We start from the raw sequence: 25,271 nt of genomic DNA, 5'->3' as shown, positions 1-25,271 counted from the left end.
TCACTCGGAGAAGAGGCTGGCGAAGCTCTGGCGCAGCGACCGGATGGTCTCGGCCCGGGCCTCCTCCGGGCTAGCGCTGCCCCGCGCCGGCTCTGCGAGGGGGAAGGAACTGGTCAGAGACTGGGACTTGCTGGGGGAGGGGGCCACGGGAGGGGGAAGGGGGGGAGAGAAAGACACGATTAATCCATGCAGGTAGCACAGCAGAGGGTGATGGGGGCCCCTCCCGGGACAGGCACTGACCCCCGCCCCCCGGGCGCAGGCCATAAGCGATGGGAGAGGCAAGCAGGAGAATAGAGACACCCCCCCACAGGCCTGACCAGGGTGGTTCTACTCGCCCCCAACTAGCCCCCACTCCCCTCCCAGAGCCAGGGTGAGAACCCAGGTGTCCAGCTTCCCAGCCCCACTCCCCTTCCAAAGCCAGGAGGGCACAGGTGGGCGGGGGCTGGGAGGGTCCTTACTTCATCTGGGGCTGGGGCACCGGCAGCTCCGGGGTGGGTTTCTGAGCCACTTGGGGTTTCCCGTGTGCTGGGGGGGGCCGGCTGCCCCCCTGGGTGCCGGGCCGTGGCTGCTGGGTGGTGGGGGGCGCCGGACGAGGTTGAGGGGGGCCTCGCTGGCTGGAGGGCGCCCCCTGGCTGCTCTGCCGGGGCGGCACTCGCTGCTGGGCCCCCGGGGGGCGCTGCTGGGGGGGCTGCTGAGGCTGGGGAGAGGCCCCCCCAGACTTCGCCTGCGACTGGGGGGACTGACCCCCAGCCCCGGAGCTGGGTCCCCGCTGGGGCTGGGGGGCTGAGGGGGCTCCCCCGCCGGGCTGGGGGGCTCGAGGGCCTTGTGGGAGGCCAGGGCCCGGCTGGCGCTGCTGAGGGGGGCCCATGGGGCGCTGCTGGGGGCCGGTGGGGCTGGGCAAGCGCTGCTGCAGGGGGGAGGTGCCGGGCTGGGGAGCGAGGCCGGAGAGCTGCTGCCCCTGTGGGGGGGGTCGCTGCTGGGATGGGGGGCGCTGGGGGTGTGGGGCCGGTGGCTGCGATCCCCCTGCAAGAGAAAGAGAAACACTGTTAGTGGTGGGGCACAGGTAGTGGGGAGCATGTTCCAGGGGCTGGGCAGTGGGGCTTAGTGGCGGTATTTGTGGGGGGGCGGGGGGGTCAGTGTGGGGGCTCTGCGTTGGGGGGCAGAGGGCTTGGGAGGGCTGTGTGGTGGGGGGATCAACGGAGGGCTCTGTAGTGGGGGGCAGGGAATCAATGGGGGGCTCTGCAGTGGGGGGGCAGGGGTTGCTGTTTGCCACCTACCCTGCGGGGGGGGCCGTTGCTGCGCCGTGGGTCCTTGTCTCTGCCCAGCCGGGGCTCCCTGCACCTGTAAGAGAAAAGGGGGTGTCAGTTGGGGGAGGGATCAAGCCTGGGGGGGTGAGGAGGGGACTTGGTGGGGAGAGCCTGAACTGCTCAGGAAGTGGGGTCACGAAGTTATGGGGGGTGGGGGTACCTGGGCCGAGCCCCACACACACACACCGGGGATGTGGGTGGGGGAATTTTCTTAATGGTTGGTCTGAATCCTGTGTGATGCCTCAGTTTCCCCTGAGTGTTGCACGATGACCCAGGGGGTGGGACAGGGCTTTGGATGCAGAGACCCGTGTCCCCACCCCCTCGGGGCCGGCAGAGGGTCCGGGGCTCCCACAGTGGGGGTGGGGGTTCAGGGTAGGGGGTACCTGGGCCGGACTCCCTCGCACCGGGGAGGGGGTGGGGGTTCGGGGCAGAGCCTGCGCCATGCGCCCCAGGACCAGCTCCACAATCAGCTGCTTGTCTTCATCCTGCTGGTCCCCGATCAGTGGCATGGAGGAGCCGACGACCTGGGAGGGGGAAGTGGGGGGTTCGTTAGCAGTGGGGGGACCCAGGCGTCCGGGAGCGGATGGCTCCTCGGCCGTCCCCTCGTTGGGGACCCAGGCATCCAAGAGACAGACTCTGACACAGCCACTTGTGGGTTCCCTCTCCCGGCTTCCCAGCCCCGCCCCCTGGCTGCCCCCCAGCTCCCAACAGTGGGGTCACCTCAATGATGTGGTCGCGCCCGTCCTTGCCATGCAGGGCCTCCACCGCGCAGATGTCCAGCCCCCCGAAAATCTCCGAGCAGGTGTCGACCCACAGCCGGTACCTGGGGGGGGCGGGAAGGGGGCTGAGCAACACCCCTCAACAGAGACTCCACCCCAAATCCTGGGGACCCTCCAATGACCCCCCCAGAGACCCCCTGCCACCAACCACTGGGGACCTCCCAATGACCCCCACAGAGACCCCTGACCCCCAGCCTCCGGGCACCCCCCTATAGCTCCCCCCACGGAGAGACTTCTCCACCCGCACAGAGATGCTGCCCCCCCGCAGACAGACCCCACCAGGCCCCCTACAGCCCCCCATCCCCCACACTGACCCCAAAGGCCACCCCTTCCCTGCACAGCCCCCAGCTCTCCTCTTGGGGCGCTCCCAAACCCCAGCCCCCCAGCGGGCAACCAGACCCCTCCCTGTCCCTGCCTTCCACTGGTCCTGCCCACCTGGGCTATCCGAACCCTGCCCCCACTAGCCTCCTTAGTCACACCCTTTCCCCAGCCCCATGAAGCCCCGCCCCCCAGGGGTCCCCCGCAGCCCCTCACCTGTCGGACATGGCGATTTGCTCCAGCATGGCCGAGCCCGTGTTCGTTTTCCAGTTCCCCGAGACCGAGGTTCTCCTGGGCCGAGATGGGGGCGTTAGAGGGGGAGGCCGGGGGGTACCAGGGGGGTGTCAGGGGGTGGGGCAGAGGGCGCTCTCCTCTGGCAGTCAGGGCCGGGCACTGGGGGCAGCCTTAGGGTGGGGCAGGGACCCCTAAGGGTGTGACAGGGGCACTGCGGGGTGAGAAGGGGGCAGGGGCCCCTAAGGGGGTGCTGTAGGGTGGGACAGGGGTGCCGTGGGGCAGAACCAGGCGCTGTGGGGCAGGACAGGGTGCTGTGGGGAAGGGCTGGGGCGCCGTGAGGCAGGATGGGGCGCCGTGGGACGGGATGGGATGCCGTGGGGTGAGGTGGGGATGCTGCGGGGTGGGACGGGGCACCGTGGGGCGGGGCGGGGATGCTATGAGGCGGGACAGGACGCCTTGGGGCAGGACCAGGGGTGCTGTGGGGTGGGACAGGGCACCGCAGGGCGGGGGTGCCATGGGGCAGGACACGGTGCCATGGGGCAGGATGAGGCACCATAGGGTAGGGCGGCGATGCTGCTGGATGGGATGGGGTGCCATGGGGCGGGGCGGGGGCACCATGGGGCAGCAAGAGGCACCATGGGGTGGGGTGAGAGTGCCGTGGGGCAGGACGGGGCACCGTGGGGCAGGGTGGGGTACCGTGGGGCAGGGCGGGGGTGCTGTGGGGCAGGACAGGGCACCGTGGGGCAGGGTGGGGTACCGTGGGGCAGGGCGGGGGTGCTGTGGGACAGGACAGGGCACCGTGGCGCAGGGTGGGGTACCGTGGGGCAGGGCAGGGGTGCTGTGGGGCAGGACAGGGCGCCGTGGGGCTGGCCGGGGGCGCTGAGGGACAGGCCGCGGTGCCATGGGGCCAGACAGGGTGCTGTGGGGCAGGACAGGGCGCCGTGGGGCGGGACGGGGCGCCGTGGGGCGGGACGGGGCGCCGTGGGGCGGAACGGGGCACTGTGGGGCAGGATAGGGCGCTGTGGGGCAGGCCGGGGTGCCGTGGGGCCGGACGGAGCGCTGTGGGGCAGGATAGGGTGCCGTGGGGCAGGACGGGGCACCGTGGGGCCGGACGGGGCGCCGTGGGGCGGGACCAGGTGCCGTGGGACGGGACGGGGCGCTGTGGGGCAGGCCGGGGTGCCATGGGGCCGGACGGAGCGCTGTGGGGCAGGATAGGGTGCCGTGGGGCCGGACGGGGCGCTGTGGGGCGGGACCAGGTGCCGTGGGACGGGACGGGGCGCTGTGGGGCAGGATAGGGTGCCGTGGGGCAGGACGGGGCACCGTGGGGCAGGCCAGGGCGCCGTGGGGCCGGACGGGGTGCCGTGGGGCGGGACTAGGTGCCGTGGGACGGGACGGGGCGCTGTGGGGCAGGACCAGGCGCCGTGGGGCCGGACGGGGTGCCGTGGGGCGGGACTAGGTGCCGTGGGACGGGACGGGGCGCTGTGGGGCAGGATAGGGTGCTGTGGGGCAGGACGGGGTGCCGTGGGGCAGGCCAGGGCGCCGTGGGGCCGGACGGGGCGCCGTGGGGCGGGACCAGGTGCCGTGGGATGGGACAGGGCGCTGTGGGGCAGGATAGGGTGCCGTGGGGCAGGACGGGGTGCCGTGGGGCCGGACGGGGCGCCGTGGGGCGGGACCAGGTGCCGTGGGACGGAACGGGGCGCTGTGGGGCAGGACCAGGCGCCGTGGGGGGACGCTCACATATAAGCCTTGTAGCTGGTGCCGATTTTCTGGACGCGCAGGTCGTACTTGGCGTCGACGAAGGGCTCGGCCGTGGCGTACGTCCGCGTCAGGGCCACCACGCTGGCGATGTCCTGGAAGTCGTACTGGTTCTCCACCTTCACCTGGGGGGCAGGCGGGGCAGCTCACACCTGGGGGGCAGGGGGCGGGGGGCTCTGCCCTGGGCTGCCCCGAGCCGAGAGCAGCCCCCCCCCGCCCCCAAGACAAAAATCTTTCCCCCCGCCTCCTTGGAGGAGGGACTTCCTGTTTTGCCAGGTGAGACAGGTCACGCCCCTAGAGAGACAAACCCCGCCCCCGGGGAGGAACTCAGACTGACCAATGAGGAAAGAGGTGGGAACCTCCCTGTCTGCCCCCCCGCCCGTTCTGTTCAGTATTTCCCCCACCCCGATCGCTTAGAGGGCCAGCGCGGGGGGACCCCTGGGGACACCCCACGCAAAGTGGGCGGAGCACAGGGGAGAGAGGACAAAGGGGGCGGGGCTCTTACCTTGCCCATCCCAGAGTGGGCGTGGCCCATCTTCACCACCACGGGGTACCTGGGGGACGTCAGCTGGGGGGAGAGCAAGAGAGCGGGTGGGGATCGGGGGAACGGGGTGCCCCTCACTCCCAACCACAGCCCCACAGCCCCAGCTTGCCAGTGCCCCTCATTCCCGACCCCCAGCCCCCCGGCCTCCATCCCCAGCTCTGCCAGTGCCCCTCACTCCCGACCCACAAGCCCCCAGCCCCAGCTCTGCCAGTGCCCCTCACTCCCGACCCCCAGTCCCCTGCTAGCCCAGCCCTGCCCCCACCCCAGCTCTGCCAGTACCCCTCACTCCCGACCCTGAGCCCCCCGGCCCCTGCTCTACCAGTGCCCCTCACTCCTGACCCCCAGCCCCCCGGCCCCTGCTCTACCAGTGCCCCTCACTCCTGACCCCCAGCCCCCCAGCCCCTGCTCTACCAGTGCCCCTCACTCCCGACCCCCAGTCCCCTGCTAGCCCAGCCCTGCCCCCACCCCAGCTCTGCCAGTACCCCTCACTCCTGACCCCCAGCCCCCCGGCCCCTGCTCTACCAGTGCCCCTCACTCCTGACCCCCAGCCCCCCAGCCCCTGCTCTACCAGTGCCCCTCACTCCCGACCCCCAGTCCCCTGCTAGCCCAGCCCTGCCCCCACTCCAGCTCTGCCGGTGCCCCTCACTCCCAGCCCCCAGGCCTCCATCCCCAGATCTGCCAGTGCCCCTCACTCCCGACCCCCAGTCCCCTGCTAGCCCAGCCCTGCCCCCACCCCAGCTCTGCCAGTAACCCTCACTCCCGACCCTGAGCCCCCCGGCCCCTGCTCTACCAGTGCCCCTCACTCCTGACCCCCAGTCCCCTGCTAGCCCAGCCCTGCCCCCACCCCAGCTCTGCCAGTACCCCTCACTCCTGACCCCCAGCCCCCCGGCCCCTGCTCTACCAGTGCCCCTCACTCCTGACCCCCAGCCCCCCAGCCCCTGCTCTACCAGTGCCCCTCACTCCCGACCCCCAGTCCCCTGCTAGCCCAGCCCTGCCCCCACTCCAGCTCTGCCGGTGCCCCTCACTCCCAGCCCCCAGACCTCCATCCCCAGATCTGCCAGTGCCCCTCACTCCCGACCCCCAGCCTCTCGGCCTCCACCTCCAGCTCTGCCAGTGCCCCTCACTCCCGACCCACAGCGCCCTGGCCTCCACCCCCAGCTCTGCCAGTGCTCCTCACTCCCAACCCACAGCCCCCTGCTGGCCCAGCCCTGGGCTCCCCCCTGCCCCTCACTCCCGACCTGCAGCGCCCCCGTGAGCCCAGACACCCAGGCGTGGTTTTGGCCACCCCTCAGCCCCGGCCGTCTGTTTCCAATCCGGGCCTGGCTCCCTGCCCGTCTGCCCATGGCCTGGCACCGCCCCTCTCCCTTCCTGGAATAACGGGCTATAAATGTAAATCCCCCACCCACCTCTGCACCAGACACGACCCCCCCACACACACCCCGGTACGCACCCACCCAGGTCAGCGGGTCCATCACACCTCTGCCCCATCCCCGCCAATCCCCTGCAAGTCGGGCGCAGCACCACCCCTGTGAATCCTACAGCCACCCCGCTAGGGGAAATGGGACAGAATGGACCCAGAAGTCCTGGCTCCCAGCCCCTCCTGCTCTAACCACTAGATGCCACTCCCCTCCCAGAGCCAGGGAGAGAACTCCCAGGCCCCGCCTCCCCGCCCCACATCACAGTAGGCCCCACTGCATGGACACACAGTAACCAGACACTTTGCACTCAGACATCACTGGGCCGATTTCGCCCGTCAGGGGTCAAAGGTCAGAGACAGATAATAATGTCTCATGAAATAGTTATTAAAGGAAATACCAAAGAGCTCTGTCAGAGCCGGACGCAGCCCACCCCGCGCTGAAATGCAGCCACCTCTGGGGCAGAGCCACTGGGAATAGCTGCATACAACGCCACCTGGGGACGCCTCTGCCAGCGCTGAGATGCAGCCGCCTGGGGCAGAGCCACTGGGAACAGCCACATATAATGCCGCCTGAGGATGCCTCGGCCGGCGCTGACATGCAGCCACCTCTGGGGCAGAGCCACTGGGAACAGCTGCATATAACGCCACCTGGGGATGCCTCGGCCGGCGCTGAGATTCAGCCACCTCTGGGGCAGAGCCACTGGGAACAGCCGCATATAACACCGCCTGGGGACGCCTTGGCCGGCGCTGAGATGCAGCCACCTAGGGCAGAGCCACTGGGAATAGCCACATATAACGCCGCCTGGGGATGCCTTGGCCTGCACTGAGATGCGGCCACCTCTGGGGTAGAGCGACTGGGAACAGCTGCATATAACGCCGCCTAGGGATGCCTCACCCAGCTGCAGCCACCTCTGGGTTGAGGGGCGCATGTCTGGTTTAGGGGCTGGGGGGGGGCGGTCTGAGACTCTGGGCCCGTCCTTCGCCCCCTTCCCGGCTCTGATGTGTGGTGAGCGTGGCCTGGGTTGTGCAAGGAGCGAGGCAGTGAGGGAATCCTGGGGTCATGGCCCCACTTCCGCAACTGCCCAGGGTGAGTCAACCCCCCACACTCCTGCCTCACTTCCTGCCACTGGCGTTGGGAAACCCAGACTTTCTCTGCAAGCGCGACCCACACGTGCCTCCCCTGTCACACATAGCCTGCCCCCAGCCTGCCCCAATCCCCCCAGTCTGCCCCCATCCCCTATGCAGCCTGCCCCCATCCCCTATACAGCCTGCCCCTGCTTGCCCCCAGCCTGCCCCGATCCCCCCAGCCTGCCCCCATCCCCTATACAGCCTGCCCCCCAGCCTGCCCCGATCCCCACAGTCTGCCCTGATCCCCCAAACCTGAACCAATCCCCTATACAGCCTGGCCTGATCCCCTCAGCCTGCCCCGATCCCCTGTACAACCTGCCCCAATGCCCCCAACCTGCCCCCAATCCTCTGTACAACCTGCCCCTGCTTGCCCCTAGCCTACTCCCCAGCCTGCCCCGATCCCCCCAGCCTGTTCCATCCCCTATACAGCCTGCCCCAATGCCCCCAGCATGCCTCGATCCCCCCAGCCTGGCCCCCAGCCCGATCCCCCTTACAGCCTGCCCAGATCCCCAGCCTGCCCCCTGCTTGCCCCCCAAACCCTCCAGCCAGCCCCCAAGATTGCCCCCAATTCCCCATACAGCCAGCCCTGAATTCCTGCCCCCCCAGCCATCTCCCTGGGATTGCAAATCTCCCCCAGAACCAGCCCCCCACAGCCATATGGGGCCTCCCACACACAGCTCCTCCCTCACTGCTCCAGCTCCAGCTGGGGGCACTGTGGGGAGTAGGGCAATGGCTGGGGGGGGGGCTTACCCCATTCTGGCATGCACAGGGCAGGGTGCCCCTCACTCCTGACCCGCAGCTCCGGCTAGCCCAGCCCTGGGCTCATGTTCCGGGCAAGTAACAGAGTCCCAGGCAAAGTGGCAGGTTTCACCAGAACCGGCTGCAGAACCTCAAGCACCTTCTAGCCCCACGTGGACCCACGGCTGGGAGAAAAGAACCCAGGAGTCCTGGCTACCGGCCCCCCACTGTAACCACAAAACGCCCCTCCCCTCCCAAAGCCAGAGAGAGAACCCAGGAGTCCTGGCTCCCAGCCCCCCCGCTCTAACCACTAGACCCCACTCCCCTCCATGAGCCAGAGAGAGAACCCAGGAATCCTGGTTCCCAGGCCGCACTGCTCTAACCACTAGACCCCACTCCCCTCCCTGAGCCAGAGAGAGAACCCAGGAGTCCTGGTTCCCAGGCCACACTACTCTGAGCTCTGTGTGGCACGGGTGCCCCTGGGGGCAGGAGGTCACTGAGTCCCCAGGGTGAGTCACCCCACAGCTGCCCTGCCCCACCCGCAGCAGGGTCCCAGTGACGCAGATGCTACAAGAACCTTGAGCTCAGCATCGGGGGCACGGAGGGGGCAGCAGAGCTGCAGGGGGCGTTACCCCATGGGGGGGGCTGAGAGCCCCTTCAGCACCTGGCCCCTGCTGAGCAGCCTGCCAGCCCCCCCAGCCCCCTGCCAGCCCCCTGCAGCCCAGAGCCCCTGCCAGCCCCTCCCCCCAGCTCCCTGCAGCCCCCTGTGGCCAAGTGCCCCCTGCCATCCCCCCCAGCCCCCTGCAGCCCAGAGCCCCTGCCAGCCCCTCCCCCTGGCTCCCTGCAGCCCAGAGCTCCCTGCCAGCCCCCTGCAGCCCAGTGCCCCCTGCCAGCCCCTCCCCCCGGCTCCCTGCCAGCCCCCTGCAGCCCAGTGCCCCCTGCCAGCCCCGCCCCCCGGCTCCCTGCCAGCCCCCTGCAGCCAAGTGCCCCCTGCCAGAGCCCCCTGCCAGCCCCCTGCAGCCCAGTGCCCCCTGCCAGCCCTTCCCCCCGGCTCCCTGCCAGCCCCCTGCAGCCAAGTGACCCCTGCCAGCCCTGCCAGCCCCCTGCGGCCCAGAGCCCCTGCCACCCCTCCCCCCGGCCCCCTGCCCCCTGCCAGCCCCCTGCAGCCCAGAGCCCCCTGCCAGCCCTGCCAGCCCCCTGCGGCCCAGAGCCCCTACCACCCCTCCCCCCAGCCCCCTGCCAGCCCCCTGCGGCCCAGAGCCCCTGCCAGCCCCTCCCCCACCCCCTGCCAGCCCCCTGCAGCCCAGTGCCCCCTGCCAGAGCCCTGCCAGCCCCCTGCGGCCCAGAGCCCCTGCCAGCCCTACCCCCAGCCCCCTGCCCCCTGCCAGCCCCCTGCAGCCCAGTGCCCCCTGCCAGAGCCCTGCCAGCCCCCTGCGGCCCAGAGCCCCTGCCACCCCTCCCCCCGGCCCCCTGCCCCCTGCCAGCCCCCTGCGGCCCAGAGCCCCTGCCACCCCTCCCCCCGGCCCCCTGCCCCCTGCCAGCCCCCTGCGGCCCAGAGCCCCTGCCACCCCTCTCCCCAGCCCCCTGCCCCCTGCCACTCCCCTGCAGCCCAGCGCACCCCGCCAGCAACCCCAGCCCCCTGCCAGCCCCCTGCAGCCCAGTGCCCCCTGCCAGCCCTGCCAGCCCCCTGCTGCCCAGAGCCCCTGCCACCCCTCCCCCCGGCCACCTGCCCCCTGCCAGCCCCCTGCAGCCCAGTGCCCCCTGCCAGCCCTGCCAGCCCCCTGCAGCCCAGTGCACCTCTCCAGCAATCCCAGCCCCCTGCCAGCCCAATGCCCCCCGCCAGCCCCCTGGAGCCCAGTGCCCTCCGTCAGCCCCCAATCCCCCCGCCTGGCCCCCAGCCCAACGCCCCCAGCCCGCCCCGATTGCTTGGTTCTCAAGAACTGGCGGCGCCGCTGACTAATCAGACCCCACCCCAATGGGGGGCGCTGGGAGGGGGGAGCTGGAGCCGCCCCCACTGGGCAAGAGACGTCAGAGAAACCCCCCCTCTACTGACATCAGCCCCCGCCCAGCGCGGCGGCAGGAAAGGGGGGGGCGGGGGGGACGCGCGGACTATATAGGAGCCAGCGGGACTGGGCCAGGCACCGCGGAGCTCGACAGCCCACGGTCCAGGTAGGAGAGAGGCCCCCCCCCGGGACCCCAGGTCTTTTGCTGCCCCCCCCGACCCCCCCCCACCCCCGGGCCTTCCACCGGACCCCCCCAGGTCTTCTGCTGCCCCCCCCCGACCCTTCCACCACCCCCCAGGTCTTCTGCTGCCCCCCGGCCCCCCGAGCCTTCCACTGGGCCCCCCTCCCAGGTCTTCTGCTGCCCCCCCCCGACCCTTCCACCACCCCCCATGTCTTCTGCTGCCCCCCGAGCCTTCCACTGGGCCCCCCCCAGGTCTTCAGCTGCCCGCCCCGGCTCCCCTGGCCCCTTCCACCGCCCCCCAGGTCTTCTGCTGCCCCCCCCCCGACCCTTCCACCATCCCCCAGGTCTTCTGCTGCCCCCCCGGCCCCCCGGGCCTTCCACCGGACCCCCCCCAGGTCTTCAGCTGCCCGCCCCGGCTCCCCTGGCCCCTTCCACCGCCCCCCAGGTCTTCTGCTGCCCCCCCCCGACCCTTCCACCATCCCCCAGGTCTTCTGCTGCCCCCCCGGCCCCCCGGGCCTTCCACCGGACCCCGCCAGGTCTTCTGCTGCCCCCCGGCACCCCGAGCCTTCCACTGGGCCCCCCTCCCAGGTCTTCTGATGCCCCCCCTCGACCCTTCCACCCCCCCCCAGGTCTTCTGCTGCCCCCCGGCCCCCCGAGCCTTCCACTGGGCCCCCCCCACGTCTTCTGCTGTCCGCCCCGGCTCCCTTGGCCCCTTCCACAGCCCCCCAGGTCCTCTGCTGCCCGCCTGGCCCCTCCGAGCCTTCCACCGTCCCCGCCCCCGGGCCTTCTGCTGACCCCTCGGCCCTGCCGCCGGCCCCGCACCTCCACTTCTCTTCTAACTTATTTTTTCTGGCAGAGAAACAGACGCACCCCCAGCCGTGCCGGTGCCCCCCACTCCAGACCTGCAGCCCCCCAGGGCCCCTCTGCCCTGCCGGTGCCCCTCACTCCCGACCCGCAGACCCCTGGGCTCCCCCAGGCCCAGGCCAGGCCAGACAGAAACTGGTGGGAGAGGCCAGGCTGGGGTGGTTCGGGGGGGCTGGGGGTGTCTCCGGCTGTCGTGGGTCTAACCGGCTCCGTCCCCCCGCAGACCCCTCGATCCCAGTGTCACCATGAGCCCTGTCACCTCGAGCCGGCTGCTGGCAGGTGCAATCCTGGTCCTGGTGCTGGGGGACCCCACAGACGCCTGCAGCTGCGCCCCCCAGCACCCCCAGACGGCGTTCTGCCAGGCTGACGTCGGTGAGTGATCCGTGACCCCCCAGCACCCCTCTGAGCCCCCCACTCTGCCCCCAGCACCCCTCTGAGCCCCCCCACCCTGCCCCCCAGCACCCCCAGACGGCCTTCTGCCAGGCCGATGTCGGTGAGTGACCCCTCTTGCCCCCCTGCACTCCTCTGAGCCCCCCACTCTGCCCCCAGCACCCCCAGATGCCATTCTGCCAGGCTGACATCAGTGAGTGACCCTTGCCTCCCCTTCCCCCCAGCACTCCCCTCTGAGCCCCCCACCCTGCCCCTCAGCACCCCCAGACAGCGTTCTGCCAGGCCGACATTGATGAGTGACCCCTGATCCCCCTCACCCCCCTGCACCCGTCTATGCCCCCCACCCTGCCCCCCAGCAACCCCAGATGCCATTCTGCTAGGCTGACATCGGTGAGTGACCCTTGACACCACCCCTGCCCACAGCACCCCTCTGAGCCCCCCCACCCTGCCCCCCAGCACCCCCAGACGGCGTTCTGCCAGGCCAACGTTGGTGAGTGACCCCTCCTGCCCCCCTGCACTCCTCTCAGCCCCCCACTCTGCCACCCAGCACCCCCAGATGGCATTCTGCAAGGCTGACATCGGTGAGTGACCCCTCCTGCCCCCCCTTCACCCCTCTGAGCCCCCCACCCTGCCCCCCAGCACCCCCAGATGCCATTCTGCCAGGCCGACATCGGTGAGTGACCCCTGACACCACCCCCTGCCCACAGCACCCCTCTGAGCCCCCCCACCCTGACCCCCAGCAGCCTCCTCTGAGCCCCTCCACCCTGCCCCCCAGGACCCCCAGACAGCGTTCTGCCAGGCTGACGTCAGTGAGTGACCCCTGCCCCCACCCTGCCCCCCAGCACCCCTCTGAGCTCCCTCAACCTGCCCCCCAGCACCTCTCTGAGCCCCTCCACCCCCTAGCACCCATATACAGTGTTTTGCCAGGGCAACATCGGTGAGTGACCCCCAAATGCCCCACCCCCCAGCACAGTCCTCCCCCAATTTTTGCAGCTCCCCCAAACATCAAATGCTCGTGCCCCTCCCCCAGAGCTAGAAACACCCCCCCCACAGCTGCAATGTCCCATCTCCTGCCCCCCCCAGCCAACCAGGGAGCGCTCCCCCCCCAGACCTTGGGCCCCAGCGTCAGTATAGCTATTACCCACTGGAGCAGACCCGAGCTGATTCTGGGGTCACAGGTCCAGAGTATGTGGGGGGGGCCGGGATCCTCCTCTCTCCAAGGGGTGGAAGAACCCAGGAGTCCGGGAAGGAGGGGGAGACCCTTTCCCCTGATACCCCCAGGGTGTGGGAAGACCCAGGAGTCCGGGCGAGCAGGATCATGTCCCCCCACCCCACTAAAGTGCTTCTAGATGCCGAGGGCCTGGGCGGAAGGGTGGGGGGGGTCTCCTGGGGGCCTCTGGGGCTGCCCTGACCCCCCTCTCTTTGCCGTGCAGTGATTCGGGGCAGGTTCATGGGGATCACTCCACTAAGCCACAACAGCAGCCGCGGGGAGTCTGTGCCGTGGGTCCGCTATGAGATCAAAACCACGAAGGTATGTGCCCCCCGCCAGCCCCACGGCCAGTGCCCCCTGCTCCCCACAGCGCCTCTCTTGGGTAGCCAGGAGCTCCCTCCCCCTGTCAGCCAGCCCAGCGCCCCACAGCGCCCCCTGCTCCCCAGAGCCAGCTCCCCTGCTCCCCACAGTGCCCCCTGCTGGGGTAGCCAGGAGCTCCCTCCCCCTGTCAGCCAGCCCAGCGCCCCACGGCGCCACCTGCTCCCCAGAGCCAGCGCCCCCTGCTCCCCACGACGCCCCCTGCTGGGAGAGGCTGGGGCTGGGGTAGCCAGGAGCTCCCTCCCCGTCAGCCAGCCCAGTGCCCCATGGCGCCCCCTGCTCCCCAGAGCCAGCGCCCCTGCTCCCCACAGTGCCCCCTGCTGGGGTAGCCAGGAGCTCCCTCCCCCTGTCAGCCAGCCCAGTGCCCCATGGCGCCCCCTGCTCCCCAGAGCCAGCTCCCCTGCTCCCCACAACGCCCCCTGCTTCCACAGCGCCTCACTGGGGTAGCCAGGAGCTCCCTCTTCGTCAGCCAGCCCAGCGCCCCACGGTGCCCCCTGCTTCCCACAGCCAGCGCCCCCTGCTCCCCACAGCGCCCCCTGCTGGGGTAGCCAGGAGCTCACTCCCCAGCCAGCCCAGCGCCCCACAGCGACCCCTGCTCCCCAGAGCCAGCGCCCCCTGCTCCCCACGGCGCCCCCTGCTTCCACAGCGCCTCACTGGGGTAGCCAGGAGCTCCCCCTTCGTCAGCCAGCCCAGCGCCCCACGGTGCCCCCTGCTTCCCACAGCCAGCGCCCCCTGCTCCCCACAGCGCCCCCTGCTGGGAGAGGATGGGGCTGGGGTAGCCAGGAGCTTCCCCCACCTCCCTCAGCCCCTCAGTGCCCCCTGCCAGGAGGCCAGGCAAGGACTGAGGTAGCCAGGAGCACCCTCCCCACTAGCCAGCCCCCACCCCCCCCGCCCTGCACCCCACAGCGCCCCCTGCAGCTCTGACATGCGTCTCCCCACAGATCTACAAGGGGTTCGAGCCGCTGACGGATGTTCACTTCGTAGACACCCCGGCCCTGGAGAGCGTCTGTGGGTACCAGCACCCGGCACCCTTGAAGGGGGAGGAGTACCTCATCATGGGTAAGGCACCCCGGTACCTCGATTCCAGCCTGGGGCAGCCCCCACCCCAAGGACACCCCAAAACCCCTCAGGGCCCCTCAACACCAGCTCCCTCCTGGGGTAATTCCCCCCCCCAAGGTATGCCCCCCAAAATGGGATATCCGCTCCCCTGTCTCCCAAGACACCCCCATATCCATTTCCTCCACTGAGCCTCCCCCGTTTACCCTGGAGATGGCCCCTCCCCACAACTGCTTCCCCCCATTCAGCCCCTCCCAATGGTAGGACCCCCCCAAGTTTCATTGTCCTCTGTGACCCCCATTCCTCCAAGACAGCCCCCTCTGGGGCATGCCACCCCCAGACACAGCATTTCCTGGGTGGGGGCTGGAGGCTGTGCAGTGCTATGGGGGGGCTGGGGGACTCTAGGAGTCATTTGAGGGCTGTGGGGGGCTGTGGGGGGGAGCTCTAGGGGTCTGTGGGGGGATATGGGTCTGCAGGGGATTGGGGGCTGTGGGTCAGTGAGGGGGCCATGGGGGGCTGGGGGAACTGTGGGGCACTGGGAGGGTGGGGCTCCATGGGGGGCTGGGGAGGGCTTTGGGTAGTTGGGGGGCTGTGGGTGCTATGGGTGGTTAGGGGAGCTATGGGGGGCTGGGGGCACTATGGGCAGTTGGGGGTCTGTGGGGCACTATGGGCCTTTGGGGGGCTGTGCACTGGGAGCTTCGGGGTGCTATGGGGGACTGGGTGGGCCATGGGGCACTGGGGCTGGGGGGCTATGGGCAGTTGAGGGGGCAGGGGGCAACATGGGGGCTGCGGGGCACTATGGGGAGGTTGGGTGGGCTGTGGGGCACTGGGGGCTGGGGGACTATGGGCAGTTGCAGGGGTTGTGGGGCACCATGGGGGGTTGTGGGGCACAATGGGGGGCTGCGGGGCGCTATGGGGTTTGGTGGGTTCTATGGGGGGTTGGGTGGGCTGTTGGGCACTGGGGGCTGGGGGGCTATGGGCAGTTGCAGGGGCAGCGGGGCACCATGGGGGGCTGTGGGGCGCTATGGGGCGCGGTGCCAGCCACTCCCTCTGCCCTCTCCCCCCAGCCACGCAGCAGGACGAGCGCCTGACGGTCTCTGCCTGCTCCTTCGTGCGCCCCTGGGGGCGCGTCCCCCCCAGCCAGCGCCGCGGGGTCAGCCAGGCCTATGAAGGGGGCTGCGCCTGCCAGGTGAGTCCTGGGGAGACAGGGCCTGGGGGGGCAGGGAGATGGGGAGTGGGAGGATCCCTAATACCCCCCCGACCCCCCAGTTGATGCCATGTAACACCAGGCCCAATCGGGGGGCAGATGTGGGGCTTTGGAGGCGGGGTCTATGTGGGACGGGCGTGTCCCAGAGGCCCCAGTGTGGGTGGGGGGTGGGATCTAGGAGAGGTGGGTGTGGCTCTCTCTAGCCCCGCCCCATGCCGCAGGTACTGTGTCTGGGGGGATGGGGGTGTTTCAGGGGGCAGAGTCTGGGAGTAGGCGGGGTCTGTGTGACCGATGTGGGCGGGGCCGGAGGGTGGGCGTGGCTCTCTCTAACCCCGCCCCCTCCCCAGGTGTTGCCCTGTCTCTTCATGCCCTGCTCGCTGTCGGGCGATGCCCAGTGCCTCTGGACCGACGGGCTCCTGGACCGGAGCTGGCAGGGGCCCCAGGCCCAGCGCCTGGCCTGCCTGCCCCGCCCCAGCCAGGGGGCGCCCCCCGGGGCCGACCCCTTCTGCACCTGGGAGCCCCTCAAGAGCCGCCTCCCCGGGGCCCTGCTCAAGGCAGGCCGGGGGCAGTGAGCCCCTCCACCACGCCGGCCCCCTGGACTGTGACCCCCGTGGGCTCTGACTCCCCCCCCACGCTGCCCCCCACCCGTTAAAACTGTTTTCCTGAGTTGGATTCATAAATAAAGAAAGCTCTGTGAGTCGAGTCTGCACCGTTGTCTGTGGGGCTGGGGGGCAGGGGTGGGGGGATGGGCAAGCCCCCAGGTCTAGCTGCCCCAGAGCCCCCCTCCATGCTCCAATCCCCGACTACCCCCCTGCACCGCAATCCCTGACTGTCCCCCCTTCCCCCCCCCAATTCCTGAGGGTTCTCCCCAAGGGCCCTGGGGCTCAAGGGAGCCCGGGGGGGGGCAGTTCACCTCTGCCCCCGGGGTTGCCCCGGGGCTTCTCGAGGCTGCAGCCAATGGGCCCCCCCTTTGTGAAGGCCTCTGCCTGGCACACGAAGGGCTTGCAGCCCCACAGCACAGAGCAGCCCCTGCCCTAAGACCTGCCCACCCCTGTGCCCCACGGCTGCCCCCCCACACCTGAGCCCCGCTTGCCAGCCCCCCTGCGCTCAGCCCATGCCCACTCCAGAGCCCTGGCCCCTGCCAGCATCACAGCCTCGCCCCTTGCCCACTCCACAGCCCTGCAGTGCCGCCTCCTGCCAGCCTCACAGCCCCACCGCCTACGCACCCCCAGCCCCACAGCCTCGCCCCCTGCCAGGCTCACAGCCCACCCCACAGCCCTGCCGCCTGCTCACCCACTGCCAGGCTCACAGGCCACCCCACAGCCCTGACCCCTGCCCACGCCCTGCCAGCCTCACAGCCCACCCCACAGCCCTGCCCCCTGTTCACCCCTTGCCAGCCTCAAAGCCCACCCCACAGCCCTGCCCCCTGCTCACCCACCGCCAGGCTCACAGCCCACGCCACAGCCCTGCCCCCTGCTCACCCACTGCCAGGCTCACAGCCCACCCCACAGCCCTGCTCCCTGCCCACGCCCTGCCAGCCTCACAGCCGACCCCACAGCCCTGCCCCCTGCTCTCCCACTGCCAGGCTCACAGCCCACCCCACAGCCCTGCCCCCTGCCCACACCCTGCCAGCCTCACAGCCCACCCCACAGCCCCGCCCCCTGCCCACGCCCTGCCAGCCTCACAGCCCACCCCACAGCCCTGCTCCCTGCCCACCCACTGCCAGGCTCACAGCCCACCCCACAGCCCTGCCCCCTGCCCACGCCCTGCCAGCCTCACAGCCCTGCCCCTTGCCCACCCCACAGCCCTGTCCCCTGCCCGCTGCCAGCATTGTAGCCTCGCCCCTGTCCACCCCCAACCCCACAGCCCTTCCCCTTGCCAGCCTCACAGCCCACCCCACAGCCCTGTCCCCTGCCCCCTGCCAGCATTGTAGCCCCGCCCCTGTCCACCCCCAGCCCCACAGCCCTGCCCCCTGCCAGCCTCACAGCCCACCCCACAGCCCTGTCCCCTGCCCCCTGCCAGCATTGTAGCCCTGCCCCTGTCCACCCACAGCCCTGCCCCCTGCCCACCCCCTGCCAGCCTCACAGCCCACCCCACAGCCCTGCAGTCCCGCCCCCTGCCAGGCTCACAGCGCACCCCACAGCCCTGCCCCCTGCCAGCAATGTAGCCCCACCCATCCACCCCCAACCCCACAGCCCTGCCCCCTGCCCACCCCACAGCCCACCCCACAGCCCCGCCCCTTGCCCACCCCCAACCCCACAGTCCTTCCCCTTGCCAGCCTCACAGCCCACCCCACAGCCCCGCCCCTTGCCCACCCCCAACCCCACAGCCCTTCCCCTTGCCAGCCTCACAGCCCGCCCCACAGCCCTGCAGTCCCGCCCCCTGCCAGGCTCACAGCGCACCCCACAGCCCTGCCCCCTGCCCACCCCCTGCCAGGCTCACAGCCCACCCCACAGCCCTGCCCCCTGCCCACCCCCTGCCAGGCTCACAGCCCACCCCACAGCCCTGCCCCCTGCCCACCCCCTGCCAGGCTCACAGCCCACCCCACAGCCCTGCCCCCTGCCCACCCCCTGCCAGGCTCACAGCGCACCCCACAGCCCTGCCCCCTGCCAGCATTGTAGCCCCACCCCTGTCCACCCCCAACCCCACAGCCCTGCCCGTTGCCCACCCCCAGCCCCACCCCACTCACCATCTCCCGGTGGTTGGGGTAGAATGTTTGCTCGATGAGGGGGAATTCCTCGGCCCCCAGCTTCCGGCGCAGCCGCACCAACTGGGCAAACTGAGTGGGGAGGGGGACGGGTCAGGGGGGCAGAACCCGGCCCTCGGTACCCACCCACCCCCTGCCCCTTGGCTACCCACCAGTCCCCGCTGTCTCCAACCCAACTACTTGCCTGACCCCCCACCCCCATCTACCCACCAGCCCCTCATCTCCCGCCCAGCTATCCACCAGCCCCTGACCCCCATTTCCCGCCCCCTCCAGCCCCCCCACCCCTTGGCTACCCACCAACCCCCTCCATCTCCCTCCAGGCTACCCACCAGCCCCATGGCTACCTGCCAGCCCCCAGCGCCCCACAGTCACCAGTCCCGCCCCCTGGCACTCACCACCCAGGGCTTGTCGCAGAAGTTGTAGATGGAGTGCAGGGAATTGACGCTGGGCACCCCGGCGTACTGCAGCCCGATCACCAGGCCCCGGTGGTCACCCCCCGGGGCCATGCTGTAGGCATGCTGCCGGACCAGCACGAAATCGGGGTGCACCGTCCTGGGGGGGCAGACAGGGGGGTTAGACACAGGCCCCTCGCTAGCCGCCATCCCTCCAGATCACAACTGCTCCCCACAAGGGAACCCTGCCCTCCCACTTTCCTCTGTCCCATGTGAGGGGTCCCTGCCACCCCAAGATCACACCTGCCCTCCTTTCCTCTGTCCCATGTGAGGTGTCCCTGCCCCCCCATATCCCACCTACCCCTGCCACTGGCGAGCTCTGCCCCCTCTATGCCCCCATCCCCCACAAAGAATTGCTTCCTCCCCCTTCCCCTCCCCCAGGGTGAGCCCTGCACCCCCCACATTCTCCCTGCCCCCAGTGAAAGAGCCCTGCCCCCTTGTGGCCCCCTCACTCCCCTCCCCAGCTAACCCATAGCCCCTGGGCGGTGGTTCCCCCTTCCTGCCCCCCCCCACAGTCTCCCCACCTAACCCACAGCCCCTGGCTGGCGGTTCCCCCCGGTTCCTCTCCCTCAGTCTCTCCACCTAACCCACAGGCCTTGGCTGGCAGATCCCCGCATTCCTGCCCCCCCAGTCTCCCCACCTAACCCACAGCCCCTGGCTGGCAGTTCCCCCCATTCCTGCCCCCTGGTCTCCCTGGCCCCCACTCACCTCACCACCTTCATCCCATTGCGCAGAACCTCGAGATCCACCGAAAAGGCCCCGTTGGCTTGAGCCACTAGATTCAGCTCCGAGAACTCGGCCTGGGGGGCGGGGCGAACGTGGGGGTCAGACCCACAGATGAGACGGGGCGCCCTGAGTTCCCCCTCATGAGATGTCAACGACCCTCCCATCCCCTGGCATCGCCACACGCCAGCCCCTCGACCCCCACAATGCCCCCATCCACCCCCTGCAGGCTGCCACCCCCCCCAGCACCCCCAATTCCGTGGGGCCCAGACCCACCTGCTCCACCCGAACCTCCACGTCACCATGGAGCTTCTTGCCCTTGAATAATTTAGCCCTGGAAGAGAGAGATGCGGGGGGATTTTAAAAGGCCTGCCTGTGCCTCAGTTTCCCCAGACCTTGCATGGCCACTCAGTGGTGGCGAGGGTGGGTTAAGGTCACCCTCAGGACAGGCAAAGAGACTGAGGCAGGCGCGTGGCTGGAATGTGAGGGAAATTTTATGGGATATTTCTAGGCCTGCCCGTGCCTCAGTTTCCCCATAGCTTGTGTGGCTTCCCAGTGGCAGGGGGACAGCCTAAGGCAGGAGACAAATGGTGCACCACAGCACGGTGCCCCCCAGCAGTGGTGGCAGAAGTGGGCAGAAGCCATAGGGGAGTGGCGAGGGACAGGGGGCAGGATTCGAACCCACCTGTGAGTCTAAACAGAAAAGCTAAAAATGGAGAGCCCAAAGCCAGTGTCTCCATTTCCTCTCGGTCCAGCGCCACGTGGGCACCGAAGCAGGGAGCCCTGGAAGAGAACCCAGGAGTCCTGGCTCCCAGCCCCCCCTGCTCTAACCATCAGACCCCACTGCCCTCCCAGAGCTGGGGAGAGAACCCAGGAGTCCTGGCTCCCAGACCCCCTGCTCTAACCCACCAGCCCCCACTCCCCTCCCAGAGCCAGGGAGAGAACCCAGGAGTCCTGGCTCCCAGCCCCCCGCTCTAACCACCAGACCCCACTGCCCTCCCAGAGCTGGGGTGAGAACCCAGGAATCCTGGTTCCCAGCCTCTGTCCTGCTCTAACCATCAGCCCCCACTCCCCTCCCAGAGCTGGGGGAGAACCCAGGAGTCCTGGCTCCCAGCCCCCCCTGATCTAACCATCAGCCCCCACTCCCCTCCCAGAGCCAGGGCAAGAACCCAGGAGTCCTGGCTCCCAGCTCCTCCTGCTCTAACCCACCAGCCCCCACTGCCCTCCCAGAGCTGGGGAGAGAACCCAGGAGTCCTGGCTCCCAGCTCCCCTGCTCTAACCACCAGATCCTACTCCCCTCCCAGGGCCCAGAAGAGAACCCAGGAGTCCTGGCTTTCAGCCCCCAACTCTGTAGTGACGGAGGTGGCTGGGGGGTGAGCGCCCCTCCCCGCCCCGTAGGGATTATCCTGCTTTAATTCCTTCTGATCCAGCCCCAAGGGGCAGGATAGGGGGGTAGGTCACATGACCTCCCCCTCCTCGCCACCCAGCCCCTCCCCACTTCCCAACAGGCCAGGGGGAGCAGATCTTTGGTGGTCACCCCCGTACACAGCTCCCCCACACAATATTCCTGGGGACCCCACACGGATACATATCCCCAAACCCACTGAGATGTGGGTTCAGATGGACGGAGGATGGGGGCAGAGGGGGAGGGGGATGCATAGGGCGATGGGGGCAGTGGGGGAGGGGGATGGATGGAGCGATGGGGGCAGAGGGGGAGGAGGATGGACGGAGAGATGGGGCAGTGAGGGAGGGGGATGGATGGGGTGATGGGGCAGAGGGGGAGGGGATGGATGGAGTGATGGGGGCAGTGGGGGAGGAGGATGACGGGGCGATGGGGGCAGAGGGGGAGGGCGATAGATGGGGCAATAGGGGCAGTGGGGGAGGGTGATGGACAGGGTGATGGGGCAGTGGGGGAGCAGGATGGACGGGGAGGGGGGCACTGAGGGACAGGGGAAGGGGTGATGGAGAGGGTGGACAGGGAGCGGAGGGGAGGGTGAGGGGTGGCTGCAGCGTTCGCATCAGTGACTAAGCGGAGGGGTGGCCACACGGAGGTTTGAGGTGACAGGGGCCAGGGCTGAGCCAGAGGGTGGGGGTGGGGGGTAGACCGACGGATGGACGGACAGATGGAAAGCAGGATGAATTGTCAGGCAGGGGGTGGGCTGAGGGGATGGAGGGGGAGGGGAGGCAACAGATGGATGAAGAAACAGACAGAGAGATGGACGGATGCTGGACAGATGGATGGATGGATGGACCGATGGATAAATGGACAGTTGGATGACAGATGGGTGGCTGGATGAACAGACAGATGTATGGATGGATGGATGAACGGATAGCTGGGTGGATGCATGGACAGATGGATGGATGGATGGATGGACGAACAGATGGATGGTCATCTGGATGGATGGATAGCTGGGTGGATGGATGGACAGACGGATGGATGGATGGATGGATAGCTGGGTGGATGGATGGACAGATGGATGGATGGACGAACAGATGGATGGATGGATAGCTGGGTGGATGGATGGACAGACTGATGGATGGACGGATAGCTAGGTGGATGGATGGACAGATGAACAGATGGATGGATGGATGGATGGACAAATGGATGGTTGGATAGATAGCTGGGTGGATGGATGGACAGACTGATGGATGGATGGCTGGACGGACAGCTGTTTGTCCTCACCCCCCCCCCCAGCTTCTCACCAGTCGGTGCCAGGCTCGTCGATGACCAGCAGCGTCCGGCTGCGCCCCGCGCCCCCCGTGCTGCTGCCCCCCACCTGCTCACTGAAGGTGGCCGCCGCGGCCGCTGTCGTCTGCTTCACCGCGTTGGACAGGGACGAAAAGAACCCACCTCCCCCGCCGCCGGCCCCAGGGCTGGGGGCAGCCGGGGAGACGCTGCCCGGGGAGGGGACGGGTGAGGGGGCGCCGGGGGGCGCCGGAGGGGGCTGAGGCCGCTGCAGATCTGTCATGTAGCCGTTGGGCAGGTTGGCCATGAAGTTGCTGTCTGAGAGGCGTCTCCGCAGGTAATTCATCCTGGGGGCACTGGAGGGGGCTGTGCCTATAGGGGGCAGATGGGGAGTGTCTATCAATCCTATAGGGGAGGCTGCTCTCTCCAGGGCAGGAGAGGTGTCTGTCTATAGGGGATGGCTCTTGTGGACGGGGTCTTCCCAGAAGGGGCTCTCTCTTTTCTCTAGGGGGAGGGGGGTCTTTCTCTCTAGACAGGGGATCCCCTCCTGTAGGGAAAGCTCCCCATAGGATGCTTCTATAGGGAAAGGCTCTCTACAGGGGCATCTCTCAGGGCGAGTCTCGTCTATGCGTGAAGGTCTTTCCAAACGGGAGATTTCTGCCTGTAGGGGCCTTCTTCTACAAAGGCTCTTTCGCTCGGGCTGTGGTGTCTAGGGAGGATCGCTATGGGGAAAGGAAGTGTCTATAGAAGGGGTGTCTATAGGGGATCTCTGGAGGGGAACGGGGTGTCTAGAGGGGAAGGGATGCCTGTGGGGCAGGGGGGATCTATAGGGGAAGGGGGGCTACAAGGGAGGGGGGCTATAGGGGGTGTCTCTCTCTCCTCCAGACTGCTCCCTTCTATAGAGGCTCCTAGAGGGGATCTATAGGGCCTGCACCCCGGCCTCTCTCTGGGGCAGACCCGGCGGCTCCCGAATCCCGGAGTCATATGAGCGCCGCAGCAGCTGGACCAGCCCAGATACCCGGATCTCCCCCCGCACGTCTCCGGGAATTGGTCTCGCCCGGCCCCACCTCCCCACCCCCTCCCGCCGCGATGGTTGCTCCCGGTCACTTTGCCGAGCCCGGGGCGGGTCGCACCATCTGCGGGCGGCGGGAGGAGAAGGTGGTGACGTACTCCCCCCCTCTGCGGCGCACGGTGGTGCGGTCCGGTCCCCTGTCGGGAGGGGTGGGGGGATGCGGGGAGGAGCTGTCCGCGGTGCTGAGCTGGGGGGCGGGAGGGCACGGGTGGGGAGGGGGCTGGAGGGGGAGAAGATGGGGGGAGAGGAGAGGTGGGGGGAAGGGGAGGGGGATGGAGAGGGGTGAAGATGGGGCTAGAGGAGAGGTGGGGAGGGGCTGGAGGGGGAGGAGATGGGGATAGAGGAGGGAAGTGGGGAGGGAAGGGGGAGGGAGGGGTAGATGGGGTGGGGAAGGGTAGGCGCAGGAGGAGAGAAGGGAGGTGGGAAAGGGAAGGGAGGGGGATGGAGGGGAGGTGGGAAGGAGCTGGAGGGGGAGAAGACTGGGAGAGAAGTGGTAAGTGGGGAGGAAAGGGAGAGAAAGGGGGAGGGAGGGGTAGATGGGTGGGGAGGGGCAGGCATGGGAGGAGAAGGGGGAGTTGGAGAGGGAAGGGAGGGGGATGGAGGGGGAGGGGAGATGGAGAGGGGCTGGAGGGGAAGGAGATGGGGAGAGAGGGGGTAAGTGGGGAGGGAGGGGTAGGTGCGGGAGAAGGGGGAGGTGGGGAGGGAAGGGGACAGAGGGGGGGGGCTGGGGGATACTCATGTGACCCCCAGGAACCCCGTGGTGGGGCTGCGTCCCTATGGCCCAGCCATGCCACGCTGGGCACCGGCCCCCGCTGGGCGCTGCCTGGGCACTGAGTCACCAGAGGGGCCGGGCGTGGGCTCTGCCCCAGTAGCTGCTGGGTAAGGTGTCGGTGGGACGGGCATGGGGCAGCGACATTCAGGAGCATGCGGCCCCCCAGCCGCCCAGGGTAGCGGGGGGTGTCTCAGCGCTCGCCCGGCCAAGAACAGTTTGATACCATTGGACCCAGCCCAGCAGGGAGCTAGACAAGGACCCACCCACGAGCTGGGTGCTGCACCCCAGCTTGTAAACAAGCCTTGGGTGCCCCCCATCAGTGGGGCAGCCCCCCCAGGTGTCCCACTCTTCCTTTAGGGAAGACCCCACCACTGAGATGGAACCCCTCCCCCCCCAGCACTGCCCAGACTCCGAGCCTTGGACCCTGTAAAGGATTAGCCAAGCAGGATTTCAGACTGAGTAGAAGGGAAACTGAGGCACATGTTAAAAACCACCCCCCTCAGAAATGCCTACGCCATCGCTCCTTTCCACGGCATGAAAGAGCCAAGACGACCTTGACACAGTTGGAGGGGAGACGGACGGGGAGGATTTAAATTCACCAGCCGCCCTGGTGGTAGCAGGAGCCAGGTGGGCTGGCACCATGGAAGAGGAGACGGGGCAGAAGATGGTGCACATGTGGCCGGTGCCAGTGAAAAGCAGCTCCCAGCACTGGCCAGGCACCGGCCAGACTGGCCAGCAAAGAGGGAATCCCTGGTCAGCCAGGAGAGGGCCGGCTAGGAAGGCCAGGCACGAGGTGGCCGGATGTAGCTTTCTGAGCCTGCGGCCTGGTGTGGCCAGTCCTGGGACGGGCTCTTTGAATCCATCGCCAGCTTTGCCCAGTCAAGGGCTGGGTGAGTTTCTCCAGAGCTGCGACACTGTGTGCTACGGAGGGAGGTGACCAGAGGAGAGGCTGGTGAGAAGGGGGGCAGGATGTGCAGGGGGGGCTGGAGGTCGAAGGAGGGGGGTGTTCATGTGGAGGACGAAGCCAGGTGGGAGAGGCATGGGCTCCTAATTACAGCTCTCCAGTGCCTCCCCCATGTCGATGCCCCTCCACCAGCAAGGCATAGAACCAAGGAGTCCTGGCTCCCAGCCCCCCCTGCTCTAACCACTAGCCCCCACTCCCTTCCTGGAGCCAGGGAGAGAACTCAGGAATCCTGGCTCCCAGCCCCACCCGCTGTAACCACTAGCCCCCATTCTCTCTCTCTCTCTCACACACACACACACACACAGAGCCCGGCAGGGCCCATTCTCTCTCTTTATTGTGATGGATTCCCACGCTCCGTAGCAAAGGGGATTTCTGGTGGTCGGGGT

The 25,271-nt window shown here is 68.8% G+C and overlaps 2 protein-coding genes across 4 annotated transcripts; one reads left to right on the top strand and one right to left on the bottom strand.

Annotated features, from left to right (window-relative positions):
* On the bottom strand, positions 1–22,554 carry SYN1 (synapsin I). Its single transcript, XM_050928156.1, has 13 exons — positions 22,095–22,554; positions 19,668–19,725; positions 19,377–19,468; positions 18,612–18,768; positions 18,199–18,288; positions 4,899–4,961; positions 4,376–4,518; positions 2,621–2,695; positions 2,028–2,130; positions 1,691–1,831; positions 1,278–1,341; positions 459–1,023; positions 1–130 (listed from the first exon to the last, which is right to left on the bottom strand). The coding sequence occupies exons 1-13, from the start codon at positions 22,421–22,423 to the stop codon at positions 1–3; spliced, it is 2,010 nt and encodes a 669-aa protein (XP_050784113.1). The 5' UTR covers positions 22,424–22,554.
* On the top strand, positions 10,384–16,206 carry TIMP1 (TIMP metallopeptidase inhibitor 1). 3 transcript variants are annotated; one of them, XM_050927989.1, is made up of 6 exons: positions 10,384–10,389; positions 11,492–11,640; positions 13,092–13,189; positions 14,188–14,305; positions 15,370–15,491; positions 15,857–16,206. In XM_050927989.1, exons 2-6 carry the CDS (start codon positions 11,514–11,516, stop codon positions 16,079–16,081), a joined length of 690 nt encoding a protein of 229 aa, XP_050783946.1. In that variant the 5' UTR covers positions 10,384–10,389; positions 11,492–11,513; the 3' UTR covers positions 16,082–16,206. The 3 variants fall into 3 exon arrangements, with proteins under 3 accessions (XP_050783946.1, XP_050783947.1, XP_050783948.1); XM_050927990.1 differs by lacking the exons at positions 10,384–10,389; positions 11,492–11,640 and adding an exon at positions 12,203–12,239; XM_050927991.1 differs by lacking the exons at positions 10,384–10,389; positions 11,492–11,640 and adding an exon at positions 12,295–12,331.
* Positions 22,555–25,271: the final 2,717 nt, after the last annotated feature.

The sequence above is a fragment of the Gopherus flavomarginatus genome, chromosome 18, assembly GCF_025201925.1.
Source record: "Gopherus flavomarginatus isolate rGopFla2 chromosome 18, rGopFla2.mat.asm, whole genome shotgun sequence".
Lineage (NCBI taxonomy): Eukaryota > Metazoa > Chordata > Testudines > Testudinidae > Gopherus > Gopherus flavomarginatus.
Note: the sequence above shows the minus strand (reverse complement) of the source record. Positions and strands in the feature narration are given on the sequence as shown.